Source organism: Filicampus tigris, chromosome 19 (assembly GCF_054856515.1).
Source record: "Filicampus tigris isolate MCC_2025a chromosome 19, RoL_Ftig_1.0, whole genome shotgun sequence".
Classification (NCBI taxonomy): domain Eukaryota; kingdom Metazoa; phylum Chordata; class Actinopteri; order Syngnathiformes; family Syngnathidae; genus Filicampus; species Filicampus tigris.
This window is the reverse complement of record NC_141235.1, coordinates 14,655,001-14,668,081: the sequence shown is the minus strand read 5'-3', so window position 1 is coordinate 14,668,081 and position 13,081 is coordinate 14,655,001. Positions and strand designations below refer to the sequence as shown.

Below are 13,081 nucleotides of genomic sequence, written 5' to 3'. Positions count from 1 at the left end.
TCTTTTTTTAACAGTGTATGTGATCATTGATCATTCCATCTTTCTTTTTCTCTCACTCACTGAGTGCATGTACATATGTGATAAAAAGAGAGAAAGCAAGAGGATTAGAAAATGTACGGAGCATACTCGCGCCCAAGACGGAAGTTTGTTTATGATGAAATGTTTTCATCTTACAGCCGATAACCAAGCCACCCGACTTCATTTTGACATGCACGAAACATGGTTTCACTCGGCGATGACCATGCACGGGCCCTATTTTTCAACATAGATAGGTGTGGCTTATATATGTTTTTTCATATAGATGATATTTCTATATTTCAAATAGAGTGGGTGCGGCTTATATACAGGTGCGGCTTATAGTCCGCAAAACACGGTAAATAAATTTGACTTAATATTACGTTCTTCATTATTACATATTGCTGTAGAACACATATGTCAAAGTCAAGGCCCATGGGCCACATTCGGCCCGCGAGAAGGTTTTCTACGGCCCCTGGGATGATATTGCTTTATTATTAGATCCGGCCCGCAGCAAGCCGGTGTGGGTAGCAGAAGTGATCGGGTCCTTCGCGCCGGCCGATGACATCACGCTTTAAAATATATTGTAGCGTCTTCCAAGAACACAGACGTAGTTTAATTATCACGTTTTTATTAGTCCAACCGGTTTCTGTGGGTGGCAGCCGACGCCAACACAGTACGAAAACCGTTCAGTCAAAAAAGAGCTTCGTCTCTCTCTTTGTCCTGTGGGCGCATGCCCTCTCATCCAGCCGCACGATGCATTCATTAACCTCGGAAACAACACAACTTGGCAAGACACAAATTCGACCACAACACAGACAACCCAATTCGTTACACAATTTCTGTAATATATTTCTTTGCATCTATGTTTGCCACCCCCTGGCTGTTGTTATAACGAACATTACTGCTACTTTTGCGAGGAACCTCCTTCGGTCGTCTACGTGCCGACTGAAGACTTCACATCACTTTTCGTGGCTTTCAGAATCGGATTGTGGTGAAAAGTTATTTGGAGTAAAACGCACTTTATTAAGAAATACTTCATGTTAGAAATCTCCATCCATCCATCCATTATCTGTACCGCTTCTCCTCACAAGGGTCACGGGGCGTGCTGGAGCCTATCCCAGCTGTCTTTGGGCAGTAGGCGGGGGACACCCTGAACTGGTTGCCAGCCAATCGCAGGGCACACAGAGACAAACATCTGCACTCACAATCACACCTAGGGGCAATTTAGACAGTCCAATCAACTTACCATGCATGTTTTTGGAATGTGGGAGGAAACCGGAGTGCCCGGAGAAAACCCACGCAGGCACGGGGAGAACATGCAAACTCCACACAGGGAGGCCGGAGCCGGGATCGAACCCACGACCTCTGAACTGTGAGGCGGACGTGCTAACCAGTCGACCACCGTGCCGCCGTTAGAAATCTCACGTTTTATTATTAGTAATTGTTGGCATTTGATAAATTCATTGAGTTTCGATGTGGTACTGAGATACCCCACACTGTGAGCGGGCATTGAACGCTCCTCGAGCGCTAGTGTTGATAGCGAGAGACGTGGTTTCTTTTATTTTCCTTCTTCGACAAAGCTAGCTCGTAGTTTGTTCGTTCCAGCAAACTCAGTAATTGCAAATTTCACCACGTTTGTTGTTGTGTGTAAATGTTAAAAGGTGAGTTTAATAATTTGGGTTTGTGTCAGGTAACTGCTGTACATAATAGCCTGGATATGTTCTCGTGAGTGATGTCACGTTGATGAACACTAGTTAATTATTTCGGCTAGTATGCTAACTATTCTAGTGATGAAAAGTGTGAATGTGTATTGTATGTATTGTTTGGCTGTTTAATTGCTTAATGCAGTGAATTGTAATGTTTAGGCATATTGTTAACTAATGGATATGCATTGGATGATGTTGCAAGGGTTATTCTTTGTCTGTGTTGTTGCAGACCACAATAAATAGACGTGTCAAGTGGAATACGGGCCTGTGTTCTCTGACAGGAGCACCCACATCCATACCTCGCCACTCGAAAATAGAGTTAGCTGGAGACATTTTACCAATCATATAATCCTCTCCGTTTTACTTTACATTATGTACAGTTCATACAATCTTGCAGCCCGAGTCAACTAGTTCCAGTTTGGCAGGAGAAACGCAAATGGAAGTGACGTACGAGCTGCCTCCCAAAAGTAGCAGTAACTTTATTTCATTTTTTATTTAGTAACTCAGCAAATAAAAACACAACAGCCAGGGGGGATGACAAACATAGATGCAAAGAAATATATTACATAAAGATAAAGTGTGACACCATCAGCAGGCGCGAAGGACCCAATCCAATTTGTACATTTTAAAATATTTCAATGAACATTCTATCAGTCCGGCTCTCGGCTTGTCGCAAAATTTTTTATTTGGTCCTCAATCCATCTGACTTTGACACCCCTGCTGTAGAATATCGTTATGTTTAGCAGAAGCTGTATTAAGCAATTGAAAATATAAAACAGCTATTGTTCACAAACGCTGTCTTTTTTTTGGGGGGGGGCATATCGCCCACCCCAAATGTGACCTGACTAACCTCAATGAATGAAACCTGACAAAAATATATACTTTTGACCCTTTAAAATTTGTATTCAAGTACCCCAGCCCAAATGGGCGACATTTAATGTGTGCAGTCTAGCGTCAACCTTTGATCATAAAAAACGTTCATTAAGAGATTCATCGCTGCTTGCAACTTTATTATAATGCTATTAAATGTGACATTTTCACTGGCATTTTGGAGTTTTAGTTATTTCACACCCGTCTGTCCTCTTGACTCTGCCATCAACAAGGCATTGCACTCTAATTCTGATTCACTCCTTTTAAAACATCCAAGATAGCGGTGTCATAAACCCACCAGATCTTTTAAAGCGATGTCCAATGCTGCGTGACCATCCAATATTATGAATTAGAGGACTGTACATGTGACACCAGAAGTCATCGGATCCATCCTGGCTCTCCTCATACACCAGCCTGAGCCGACCTCCAATCACCTGCTCCACCAAGGCCACTCGTGTCCGGCACAGATAGTTTTTATCCACCACCTCTACCCGCATCAGCTTCTTAAAAGGGAACTGTGTATTTTCATGTACCTGTAACGAAAATGAGAAAGTATACAAATGAGGCAGTTCACAAATATACTGGTACTGTGGTAATTAAAATATGCACCATATATCCATAATCTTTTTTAACCATAAGGCAGGGCTCTACCCTAACTTTTGCACTGGTAGCACTGATAGAGCAAGGCAGGGTTCTACACTAACTTTTGCACTGGTAGCACTGGTAGAGCATGACCATATTTGCTGATGTATAGTCATCTCAATTGGAATACCGTAGTTTTGTATGATGTAAAGATTGACAGTGACTGAAGATATATTTGCATAATATTTTACTGTAACAACGTGTTTGCAACAAGCAGCGGCTGACAAAATAGGTCAGTTATTTTATATAACTTTACAAGTCAAAAAAGAAAACAATACCATGGGCCATGGCAAAAAATTAAAACAGTAATAAGCAATGAAATAACATCAGACAGCGAAACAACTTCAAATTTGTATTAGTTGAAAACACAATAAAAATACAAATTTGAATGCTTTCCAGAGATGGGCAAGTTTGCCAGTCCATCATTCATCATCTGTCAGAGCGGCCTGGGCACCCGTCGGTCATCCGTCAGTCTGTCATTTTTTCAAGCCGAACCAAACCGTAATCGTCCATCGGTCAGTCCGTCATGTTATATTAACCGTGCTTCCGTCAGTAAATGTCAAAAGTCCGCCAAACCGGGGGAAAAAAAAAAAACTGATGAAAATTCCATCCATTATCTGAACTGGAATGTTTAAAATGGTAAATGGAGTACGCTATTAACATCGTACTGTCAGTTTCTGCTCAAACAGCTTTACACTCACATTTATTTGACATTTCACATAGCCTACACTTATTTGCCAATCTACTGAACTGTTAAGTGGGAGCCTGCTTCAACTCTTAATAGTTTTACTTTAAAATTTTGCTTACCTTAACCAGAATCCCATGTTACATTTTTGTCAAAGGTAAAATCCTGGTGGATTAAAATGCTTCCTAGTCCTTGTGCAAACCGAAATTAAGTTTCCATGACAATAAATGAATGTTTTTTTTCAACGTTGGATTCTTCGTCTGCTTCTTCTTCATCTGTCTTTTAGCGGTTGGCAAACAAATTTTGGTGCATTTTTGCCACCTTCTGAAATGGAGTGTGGGAACATTTTTAAACACTTAAAGGGGAAGTCAACCCAACCATTTTTTGCCCAAAAATATGTTCTATGCAGGCCCCTAGTTTTATTCTGATTCTGGCATTCTGATTAATATTGTGTTTGTGGAATATGAATTAAGCAGCAAAATCCACCTGTTTTTTCTTTTCCATCTCAGGGGGTGGCTATTTTGTCACTTCTATCGACTGGAAATGACATCACAGTTGCTCAGGGCTCATGTAATGACTAATCACACAGTTCACCTGTTTTCTGAAGCTGAGCCATGATTGGTCGCTATCTGAGCCCTGAGCAACTGTGATGCAGCGAAAGCTGCAAGGTCCCTATTGTTTTAGAAATTATTATTTCTATCATTTTATTTTATTTTATCTCGGCAAATCATCACATTTTTGAGACCCTAAAAATTCACGAAAATTCACCAAACTTTGTGCTCTCATCGGGCCTGATGATATATATATATATATATATATATATATATATATATATATATATATATATATATATATATATATATATATATATATATTATAAAGGATGAAATCAAAGTGGCTCTCTAGCACGACCGAGAGTGGAAAAATAAAAACCAATCCCAGTATGTTTGACCTAGGCCAACGAAAACATTTGGGGACATTTGGTCGCTAGTTAGACAACAAATTAAACCCTAATAAGAGTGCGCTAATGCCGCTTAACACAGCTGCCAAAAACTTCCCTCTGGATACCTGACCATTTAAAGTAACTAACAATAAATTTACTTATCTTGGTGGGCAGGTTACAGACAGGTTTGAGGCTCTTTTTCAGGTGAATTTCCTTCCACTTTCAACTTGTGTTAAAGAGGATTTGAAACGCATTAATAAATGTCCCCTTGCTTCAACAGACAATGCAAAACCAACATGCATATTTACAAAATGGTCAATGGAGATTAATAATGCACAGAAATAACCCTTGAATTATTGAAACAGAATATGTTGAGTTTTGAGAATGTTCACAAAATTAAAATTGCAAAATATAAAACTAAATATATACTGGGCTACATATGACATGGCAGCTACAAGTACCGGGACAAGAAAAAAAAAAAGAGACCAGGCATGGAGAACCGTGAGCGAGGAGCTTATTATACCTGCACTGTAAAAAATGTTGCAACTTTTGTCATTTGCACATAACGCTGAGTAGGTCGACAAGAACTTTGGTCGCCTCGCAACCACATTACACGCAATTTTTTTTATTACTTCAGCTTCAAAAAACAGCAAAAAAAAAAACCAACCAAAACAAAACAACAAAAATCTAAAGTTAACGCAACATACAGGGACCAACTCATGTGCAGAGAACACTGAGATTCTCTAACTCATGATCACGGGCTCAGTCCAAACTAAGAAACCCGTCTTTTAAAAAAAAGTATAGCAACATCGAGCTAGCAAAAAAACATGAAACACGGGATTGGTCAATGTTACACAGTAACCATACTGGGTTATGGGGAAATAAAACAGTTATCATAGAAAAATAAACCACAACAACAGCAACTTAAACTTTGTTCCTGGAAGGGTTGACGGGGGCTTTAAGATGTGGCCAGAAAAGGGTATCGGAAGTGTGGGAGAACGGTATACTGCTTAAATTTGAAGAACTTATTCAAGAATATCAAATTCATAAAAACACTTCTTTAAATATCTGCAACTCAAACACTTCATATCCTCAAAATATAAAGCAATTAATTTAGAATTTGGAACATCTGACAATTTCACATCGTGATGATAAAGGTCTTATTTCTTTGTACTACTCCCTTTCGGTGACCTGTGATGACAAATTCTCTACTGATAGATTACAGGCATGGAACTCTGACAGAGGAGGTGGTAACAGAGCAAGAATAGCACAGAGCATGTCGTAAAGCCCAGAAAAAACACTGAACACAACATTGAGGTTACTGCAATACAAATGGTTGATGAGAACGTATATTACACCTGTAAAATTGAACAGGTGGTCTTCTGATATCCCAGACACCTGTATTAAATGTTTAAAAGAATGGGGTTCTCTTTTTCACTGTGTCTGGGAATGTTCTGTGTTACAAAGGTATTGGAGACGAGTAGGGCAGGTACTATCAACAATTGTTGGAATTAATATACCTCACCTGGCGACACTTTTTGTACTGGGTATCCACTGGGTAAGACTTTGCGCAAATAAATCTGTTTTGATTGACTTTGGACTGCTGCAGGCCACGAGGCTGACTGCATTATTTGGAAAAAAATGGATGTACCCTTCCTGGATTTTGGATAAAATGAGGATATATGGAAACCTTTACTGAACTTTGTTGGCCAATGGTGTGCAGAGCCACCTATTGTGCTGTAATATATTGTGGAGTTGCCCGTATTATTTTTCTTGTTTTGTTTTGTGTGTTTGGTTAGCTGTTTTGTTTTTTTGCTTTGTTGTTATTGTCATATGTATATGTGAAAAAGCAATAAAGATATTGTGGAAAAAAACAACAACAACAACAACAAAACACAAAAAAATAAAATGCTTTTCTTGGTACTTACTTTACTTTTGTACAGTACTTGGATATGCAAACCATAATTGAAATCATTAAAGGGGAAAAAGAATGTTTTCAAAGCATTGTACAGTACAGGAAGCCCTCAATTTACTAACTAGGTCCGTTCCTGCACTGGCGATGTAACCTGAATTCCCACGTATGTCGGATTTCACCATTAAAGTCGAAATTTACATCAAAATGCTTGGTATGAAAAAACGAAAATACATTAAAATAAAAATATAAGATGTTGTACTTAGAATTACTGCTTATGGTGCTGCTGGTGGATGGAGAAGGAGAGGAGGGTGAAAAAGGCAAAGATACTGCCGGCGCACACAGACACAAAACAATACCATTTTATTTATATAGCGCATTTCGTAACAGCTAGAGCAGTAACAAAGCACTTTACAAACAATACTATAAGTAGAAAAAAACAATAAAAGGCTGTGATATATGTATTAATGAATATAGACATGAATAATATATAAAATATAAATGAAAATATAAATAAATGAAGCCAATAAATTGACGTAAAACACTATACAATTGACACCGGAAAAGAGCTGAAAATTTCAGGTCTGATCAAAAGCCAGAGAAAAGAAATATGTCTTCAATTGGGTTTTAAAAATGGACACAGAGGGGGCTTGCCTAACAACCAATGGGAGGTCATTCCAGAGGGAAGGACCAGCGAAAGAAAAGGCTCGATCCCCTCTGAGGCTCCGCTTGGTCCTTGGCACCTCGAGCAGCGCCCGGGCCGCAGCCCTGAGCCTGGGGGAATGTGCGTAGGAGTAGAGGAGCTGGGGGAGGTACGCCGGGGCGAGGCCATTTAATGATTTAAAGACAAATAGGAGAATCTTAAATTGGACCCTGAAATGCACGGGGAGCCAGTGAAGGGAAGCCAGAATTGGTGTTATGTGCTCGATCTTCCGAGCTCCAGTTAGTAGGCGGGCAGCCGCATTTTGGACCACCTGGAGACGTTTGAGGGGGACTGGCTGACTCCAAAATGAAGTGCATTGCAGTAATCTAGCCGAGATGTAACAAAGGTATGGATGACTGTTTGTGCTGATGGGAAAGGAGGGGCTTTACCTTAGCCAGCTGTCTAAGGTGAAAGAGGCTCGACTTTACAACAGCGCTGAATTGCTGGTCCAATTTAAGATCACTGTCCATTTTGAAACCCAAGTTTAAGACTGTTGGCTTTAGATATGAAGCCAGGGGGCCCAGGTCAACAGGGTGGGGTGGAGACGAGCCACTGGGACCGAACACCATAACTTCTGTTTTGTTTTCGTTGAAATTTAGGAAATTTAGTGACATCCAGTCTTTGATGTCCTCTAGGCAGGACAAAAGTGGTCTTAAGGAGAAAGCCTCTGTTTTGCTTAGCAGGATATAGATTTGACAGTCGTCCGCATTGCAGTAGAAGGAAGTACCGTGTTTTCTAACGATGGAACCCAGGGGCAGCAAATACAATGAGAAATGCAATGGCCCCAAAATAGAACCCTGTGGAACACCATACGATAGAGGGGCAGAGCAGGACTCAAAGGAACCTGGGCTAACAGAAAAAGTCCTGCCAGCTAAATAGGATCTAAACCACTCAAGAACGCATTCACTAATGCCTAGTTCGTGTTGCAAGTGAGTCAAAACAATACTGTGGTCTACCGTATCGAAAGCTGCAGTCAAATCCAACAAAACGAGACATACGTGGTCTCCAATGTCATTTGCCAGAAGGATGTCATTGAAAACACATAGCAGGGCTGACTCTGTGCTATGCATCTTCTTGGAGCCTGACTGGAAAACTTCCATGACATTGTGTTTATCCAAGTAAGATCTTAGCTGTGAGTGCACCACTTTTTCCAGAATTTTAGACATAAAAGGCAGCTTAGAAATGGGTCTAAAATTTGATAGCACAGCTTGATCAAGGCCAGTTTTTTTCAGCAGGTGTTGCACTACAGCATGCTTAAAATGTTGGGGGACCACACCAGAAGACAGGCTGCTGTTGATTATGGCCAAAACTGATTTACCAATTGTTGGGACAATCTCCTTAAAAAAGTGTGGAGGAATGGAGTCATAAGGGGAGCCGATGGTTTCATATGGCAAACCACTTCCTCCAAAAATGTCAAAGAAACTGGCTCAAAGGAATCGAACACTGCTGAACAAGGAGCTTGGACAGAGGGGTCAAATGTGGCGTTCAAAACAAGAGCCCTAGCTGTAGCAACCTTTTCAATGAAAAACTGCAAGAATTTAACGCACATTTCAGGGGCAAGTCGGTTGACGGGGCTTCAGTACAAAGTCAATTGTTTTAAATAGAGCACGTGGATTTTGGCGATTTGCCTGAATCAGATGGAGCGAGGCGAAAACCAGCTGCTTCATTCCTGTGGTGAGTGACATGAATATCAAGCGTTTTATTGACAGTTGAAAGTCACACGCGGATATGACGTCCATTTCAGTCATGACGCCGTGCATCGCCGTCACAGTGCCTTATTCAAATGCCGGAGCTACTCTGTCCGCTCATTCATGTAAACAGGATATACTCAGAATATTTCAGAAATCGGAATTTTAACCCGAATATTGACCGCATGTAAACGTAGTCACTATGATGCTGGGGACAAAAGAGAAGAGGAAGAGGCACGGGCGTCGTAAAGTCTAAACGTCGTAGGTCACGTACGTCGTAATTCGAGGACTGCCTGTAATGCATATATGCACATACATATATGCACACACGAGTAGCTGGTTCATTTCTGTTTCCATCTCACCTTGACATTAAAGTCGGGTGGCAGTGTTTTAGCTCCAGTGAGACGCTTCACAAGAAATGCTTTCCAGTTAGAATGCTTGTGCTGTATGCCTGCAAAAGATATTGCATATACACTCAAACAACAACTACAAGCCTGACAAAAAAAGACCTCTCAAAGACGAGAACAGCTTGACGCGATCAGTCTCACTTTTTGGCGGAACAAGAGGTTTTCCGCTAGAAGCACACCAACCCACAGGATGAATTTCAGGGATACAAAGATTACACCAGAAGTCCTTACTGCTGTCAATGTCAAAACCTTCATAACGCAGGAGAGCCTTGAACCCTATGGAAACAAGAAGATATCAATTAGAGCCCAACTTTATTCAACAGGCTGATTGAGATCATCACCAATAAAATCAACATTGGTTGATAAGTCCCCAGTGTATAGTGGGAGGAAAAAGTATGTGAACCCACTGGGAACTTATGAAATTTCTGAAAAAAAAAAATGGTTATAACATGTTATCTGATCATTTGAATCACAAGAATAAAGGGTCTAGTTAAACTACTACAACAATGTTTTTATAGTTTTTATACAGTATAATGTAAACATTCACAGGTCAGGGTTGACCCTACTTTGGCAGCAATAACCTCAACCACACGTTTCCTGTAGCTTACTTGTAGTCAGGGTTCTAAATTAAATTTTCTGATCACCAGCCAAAAGTTACCAGCCAATTAGAAATTCCTCATGCCATTTTTAAAATTTCTTTGTAACAAGCTCCACTTATCCTCCCTCGCCCTGGTTGCACTCTAAACTGTAGTGTGAAATACTGGCATTTGCACAGCCAGTGATGGGAAAGTAAATTTTCTACACACACTAGTTTTTGTTCAAAAAGTCTAAAGTGAAGTAATTCAATTCATAGCTCATGATTCCAAATTTTGAACTAAGTTCACCATACGAAAAATTATCTAGTTAGGGCCCGAGCAGCGACCACCTGTGGGAGGTGCCAAAGGGGTCGAGTGCTCGTTGGGTGGCGGCCAAAAGCGGGGGACCTTGGCAGTCTGATCTCCAGCTACAGAAGCTAGCTCTAGGGACGTGGAACGTAACCTCGCTGGCAGGGCAGGAGCACCGAACTGGTGTGCGAGCAATGTTCCCTCTAAGCCAGTTTTTTTCAAACTTCGTGCTGAGATATTGTCAGGTGTGCCGTGGGAAATTATCTAATTTGTGTGCCTGTACGGTCTAGCGCCTGGCTACATAATCATGTCTTTACTACATTGTAGTACTCTTCCATACCAGCAGGTAGCAGCAGTAGCAGGTCAGGTAGTTAATTGATTATCCAACAGGCCCATGTTTCACACTATCAATATGAAACATAATATATATATATATATATATAGGGATGGGACGAGATCTCGTGCTACGAGTTCTCACAAGATTAGAACGCCACGAGATTTCTCGTCCCTGCACAGCACGAGATCTATTTTCTTTTGACGGTGTTTTGGAGTCCAGGTGAATATAGCAGATGTCCTAAAAGGAGCTGTCACCGAATGGGAACTTCCAAGGCCAAATCATGGAGTCGCTGTTGTGACCGACAACGCTCGCAACATGAATGTGGCGATACGTGAGGCTGGCTTTGAGCCACACATTAAGTGCTTATCGTGCGGGTAATGAATGCAACGCTAGTGCAGCTGGTCTAAAGTTGGCCGCGTATCATGTTTGTTTGGACGTGTCAAGCGTATAGTTTCTTTTTTTTCACCGATCCTCAACAGCAGCAGCACTTTTGACGTCTAAATAAAGCCAGCTTGAGCTGCCCGTGCACAAACTAATTAAGGACGTAATCACGCGTTAGAACAACTCTTTGGACACGATGGCTCGCAATCTAAAGCAGCGGGGTGCCGTATCTGCAGCTCTGAGGAGCCCAGAACTATGACAAGTTGTAGAAATCTTGACACAGACGCAGTGACATTCCTCTTGTTGAAGATTGACTGAGAAACAAGTTGAACTTTACAATACAATACAATTTATTTATACAGCGCATTTCATAACAGCTAGAGCTGTAACAAAGCACTTTAAAAACAATACAATAAACAAAAAAAAACATTTAAGAGGCGGTGATACATCTATTAATAAATATATCAATAAATATTAACAAATATATCAAATATAAATAAAAATATAAATAAAGCCGATAAATTAACATAAAACACTGTATACAATTGAGTTACTGCCCCACAATCACAGTTGGATTTTGTCAAAGTATTCAGTAAGAGGAAAGATCTCAGTTTTAGCTGTTATTGCAGCAATATTTATAATATTATAATATTTATAATATAAGTGACTCCTGTTTGCATTTGCACTTTAGATCTAGATGATTAATTTTCTTGGAGTCTGTTAAATAAAAAACATTTTGAAAACTGAAAAAATTACATTAGGTATTTTTTTACATTCAAAATTTAGCAAAAATCTCATCTGGTCTCGTTCTCGCGGACTCAATCTTATGAGACATCTTGTCTCGTGGGATTTTTGTCTACCTTTTTCGTATAATTGATAGTCGTAACTTGCGTAGCAATGGACACCCAAACTGCGGTATTCTTGCTGCTGCTGATTGCTATTTTTTGCGCGATCGTGTCCGGCGACTTGGCTCGGAGCCGAGCCCCCATTGTTTACAGCCGGAATCAGCTGTTAGCACTCCGTGCTAACCATGCGCCGGCTCCCGGGGCGAGACCCGATATCCCCCGTGAGCTGAGGAGGAAGAGACGGGGATCTCGTGCGGGGGTTAAACGCCGGGAAAGGAGGAGACGATACCATCCCGTCCTCCCGTCTGTTATCATGGGGAATGTTAGATCGCTCCCCAACAAGATGGACGAGCTAGCGGCGCTTACCCGGCACGAGAGGGACTTCCGGGAGGCTAGCCTGATGCTATTCACGGAGTCGTGGCTAACAACGCTAACGCCGAACGCGGTCGTAGAATTGGACGGCTTCCAAATCATACGCGCGGACAGGACGCTGGAGAGTGGAAAGAGGAAAGGAGGAGGGCTGGCTGTGTTTGTGAACGATAGATGGTGTAATCCTGGGCACATCACGATTAAGGAGCAGCTTTGCAGCAGGGATATTGAGCTGCTAGCTGTTGGCATGAGGCCATTCTACATCCCGCGAGAGTTTAGTCACGTGATCGCGGTGACCGTCTACGTCCCACCAGCTGCCAGCTGCGACACAGCCTGTGATGTCTTGACTGCAGCAGTGAGCAGGCTACAAACACAGCACCCAAATGCCCTGGTACTCATCTCTGGTGACTTCAATCATGCCTCCCCTTCCTCCTCTCTGCCTTCATTCACACAGTATGTCACCTGCCACACCAGAGACAATAAAACACTGGACCTTTTCTATGCCAACACCAAGGAGGCATACACATCACTGCCCCTCCCCCCGCTGGGCAAAGCTGATCACAACCTGGTGGCTCTCCAGTCTGTGTACAAACCTCTGGTCCGCAGGCAGCCAGCTGTGACCCGCACGGTTCAGAGATGGTCTGGAGAGGCCGAGGAGGCCTTAAAGGACTGCTTCAGCACAACTGTGTGG

At 41.6% G+C, this 13,081-nt stretch overlaps 1 protein-coding gene across 2 annotated transcripts in view; it reads right to left on the bottom strand.

The window, feature by feature from the left end:
• The window catches only part of mbtd1 (mbt domain containing 1), a 142,931-nt gene that overhangs the window by 85,686 nt on the left and 44,164 nt on the right, over positions 1 to 13,081 (bottom strand). For both annotated transcript variants that reach the window (XM_086015947.1, XM_086015948.1), the window contains 3 exons: positions 9,716 to 9,850; positions 9,530 to 9,618; positions 2,893 to 3,127 (listed from right to left, as the gene is read on the bottom strand). In XM_086015947.1, the coding sequence (XP_085872073.1) occupies positions 2,893 to 3,127; positions 9,530 to 9,618; positions 9,716 to 9,850 (459 nt within the window). The remainder of the gene's footprint in view (positions 1 to 2,892; positions 3,128 to 9,529; positions 9,619 to 9,715; positions 9,851 to 13,081) is intronic.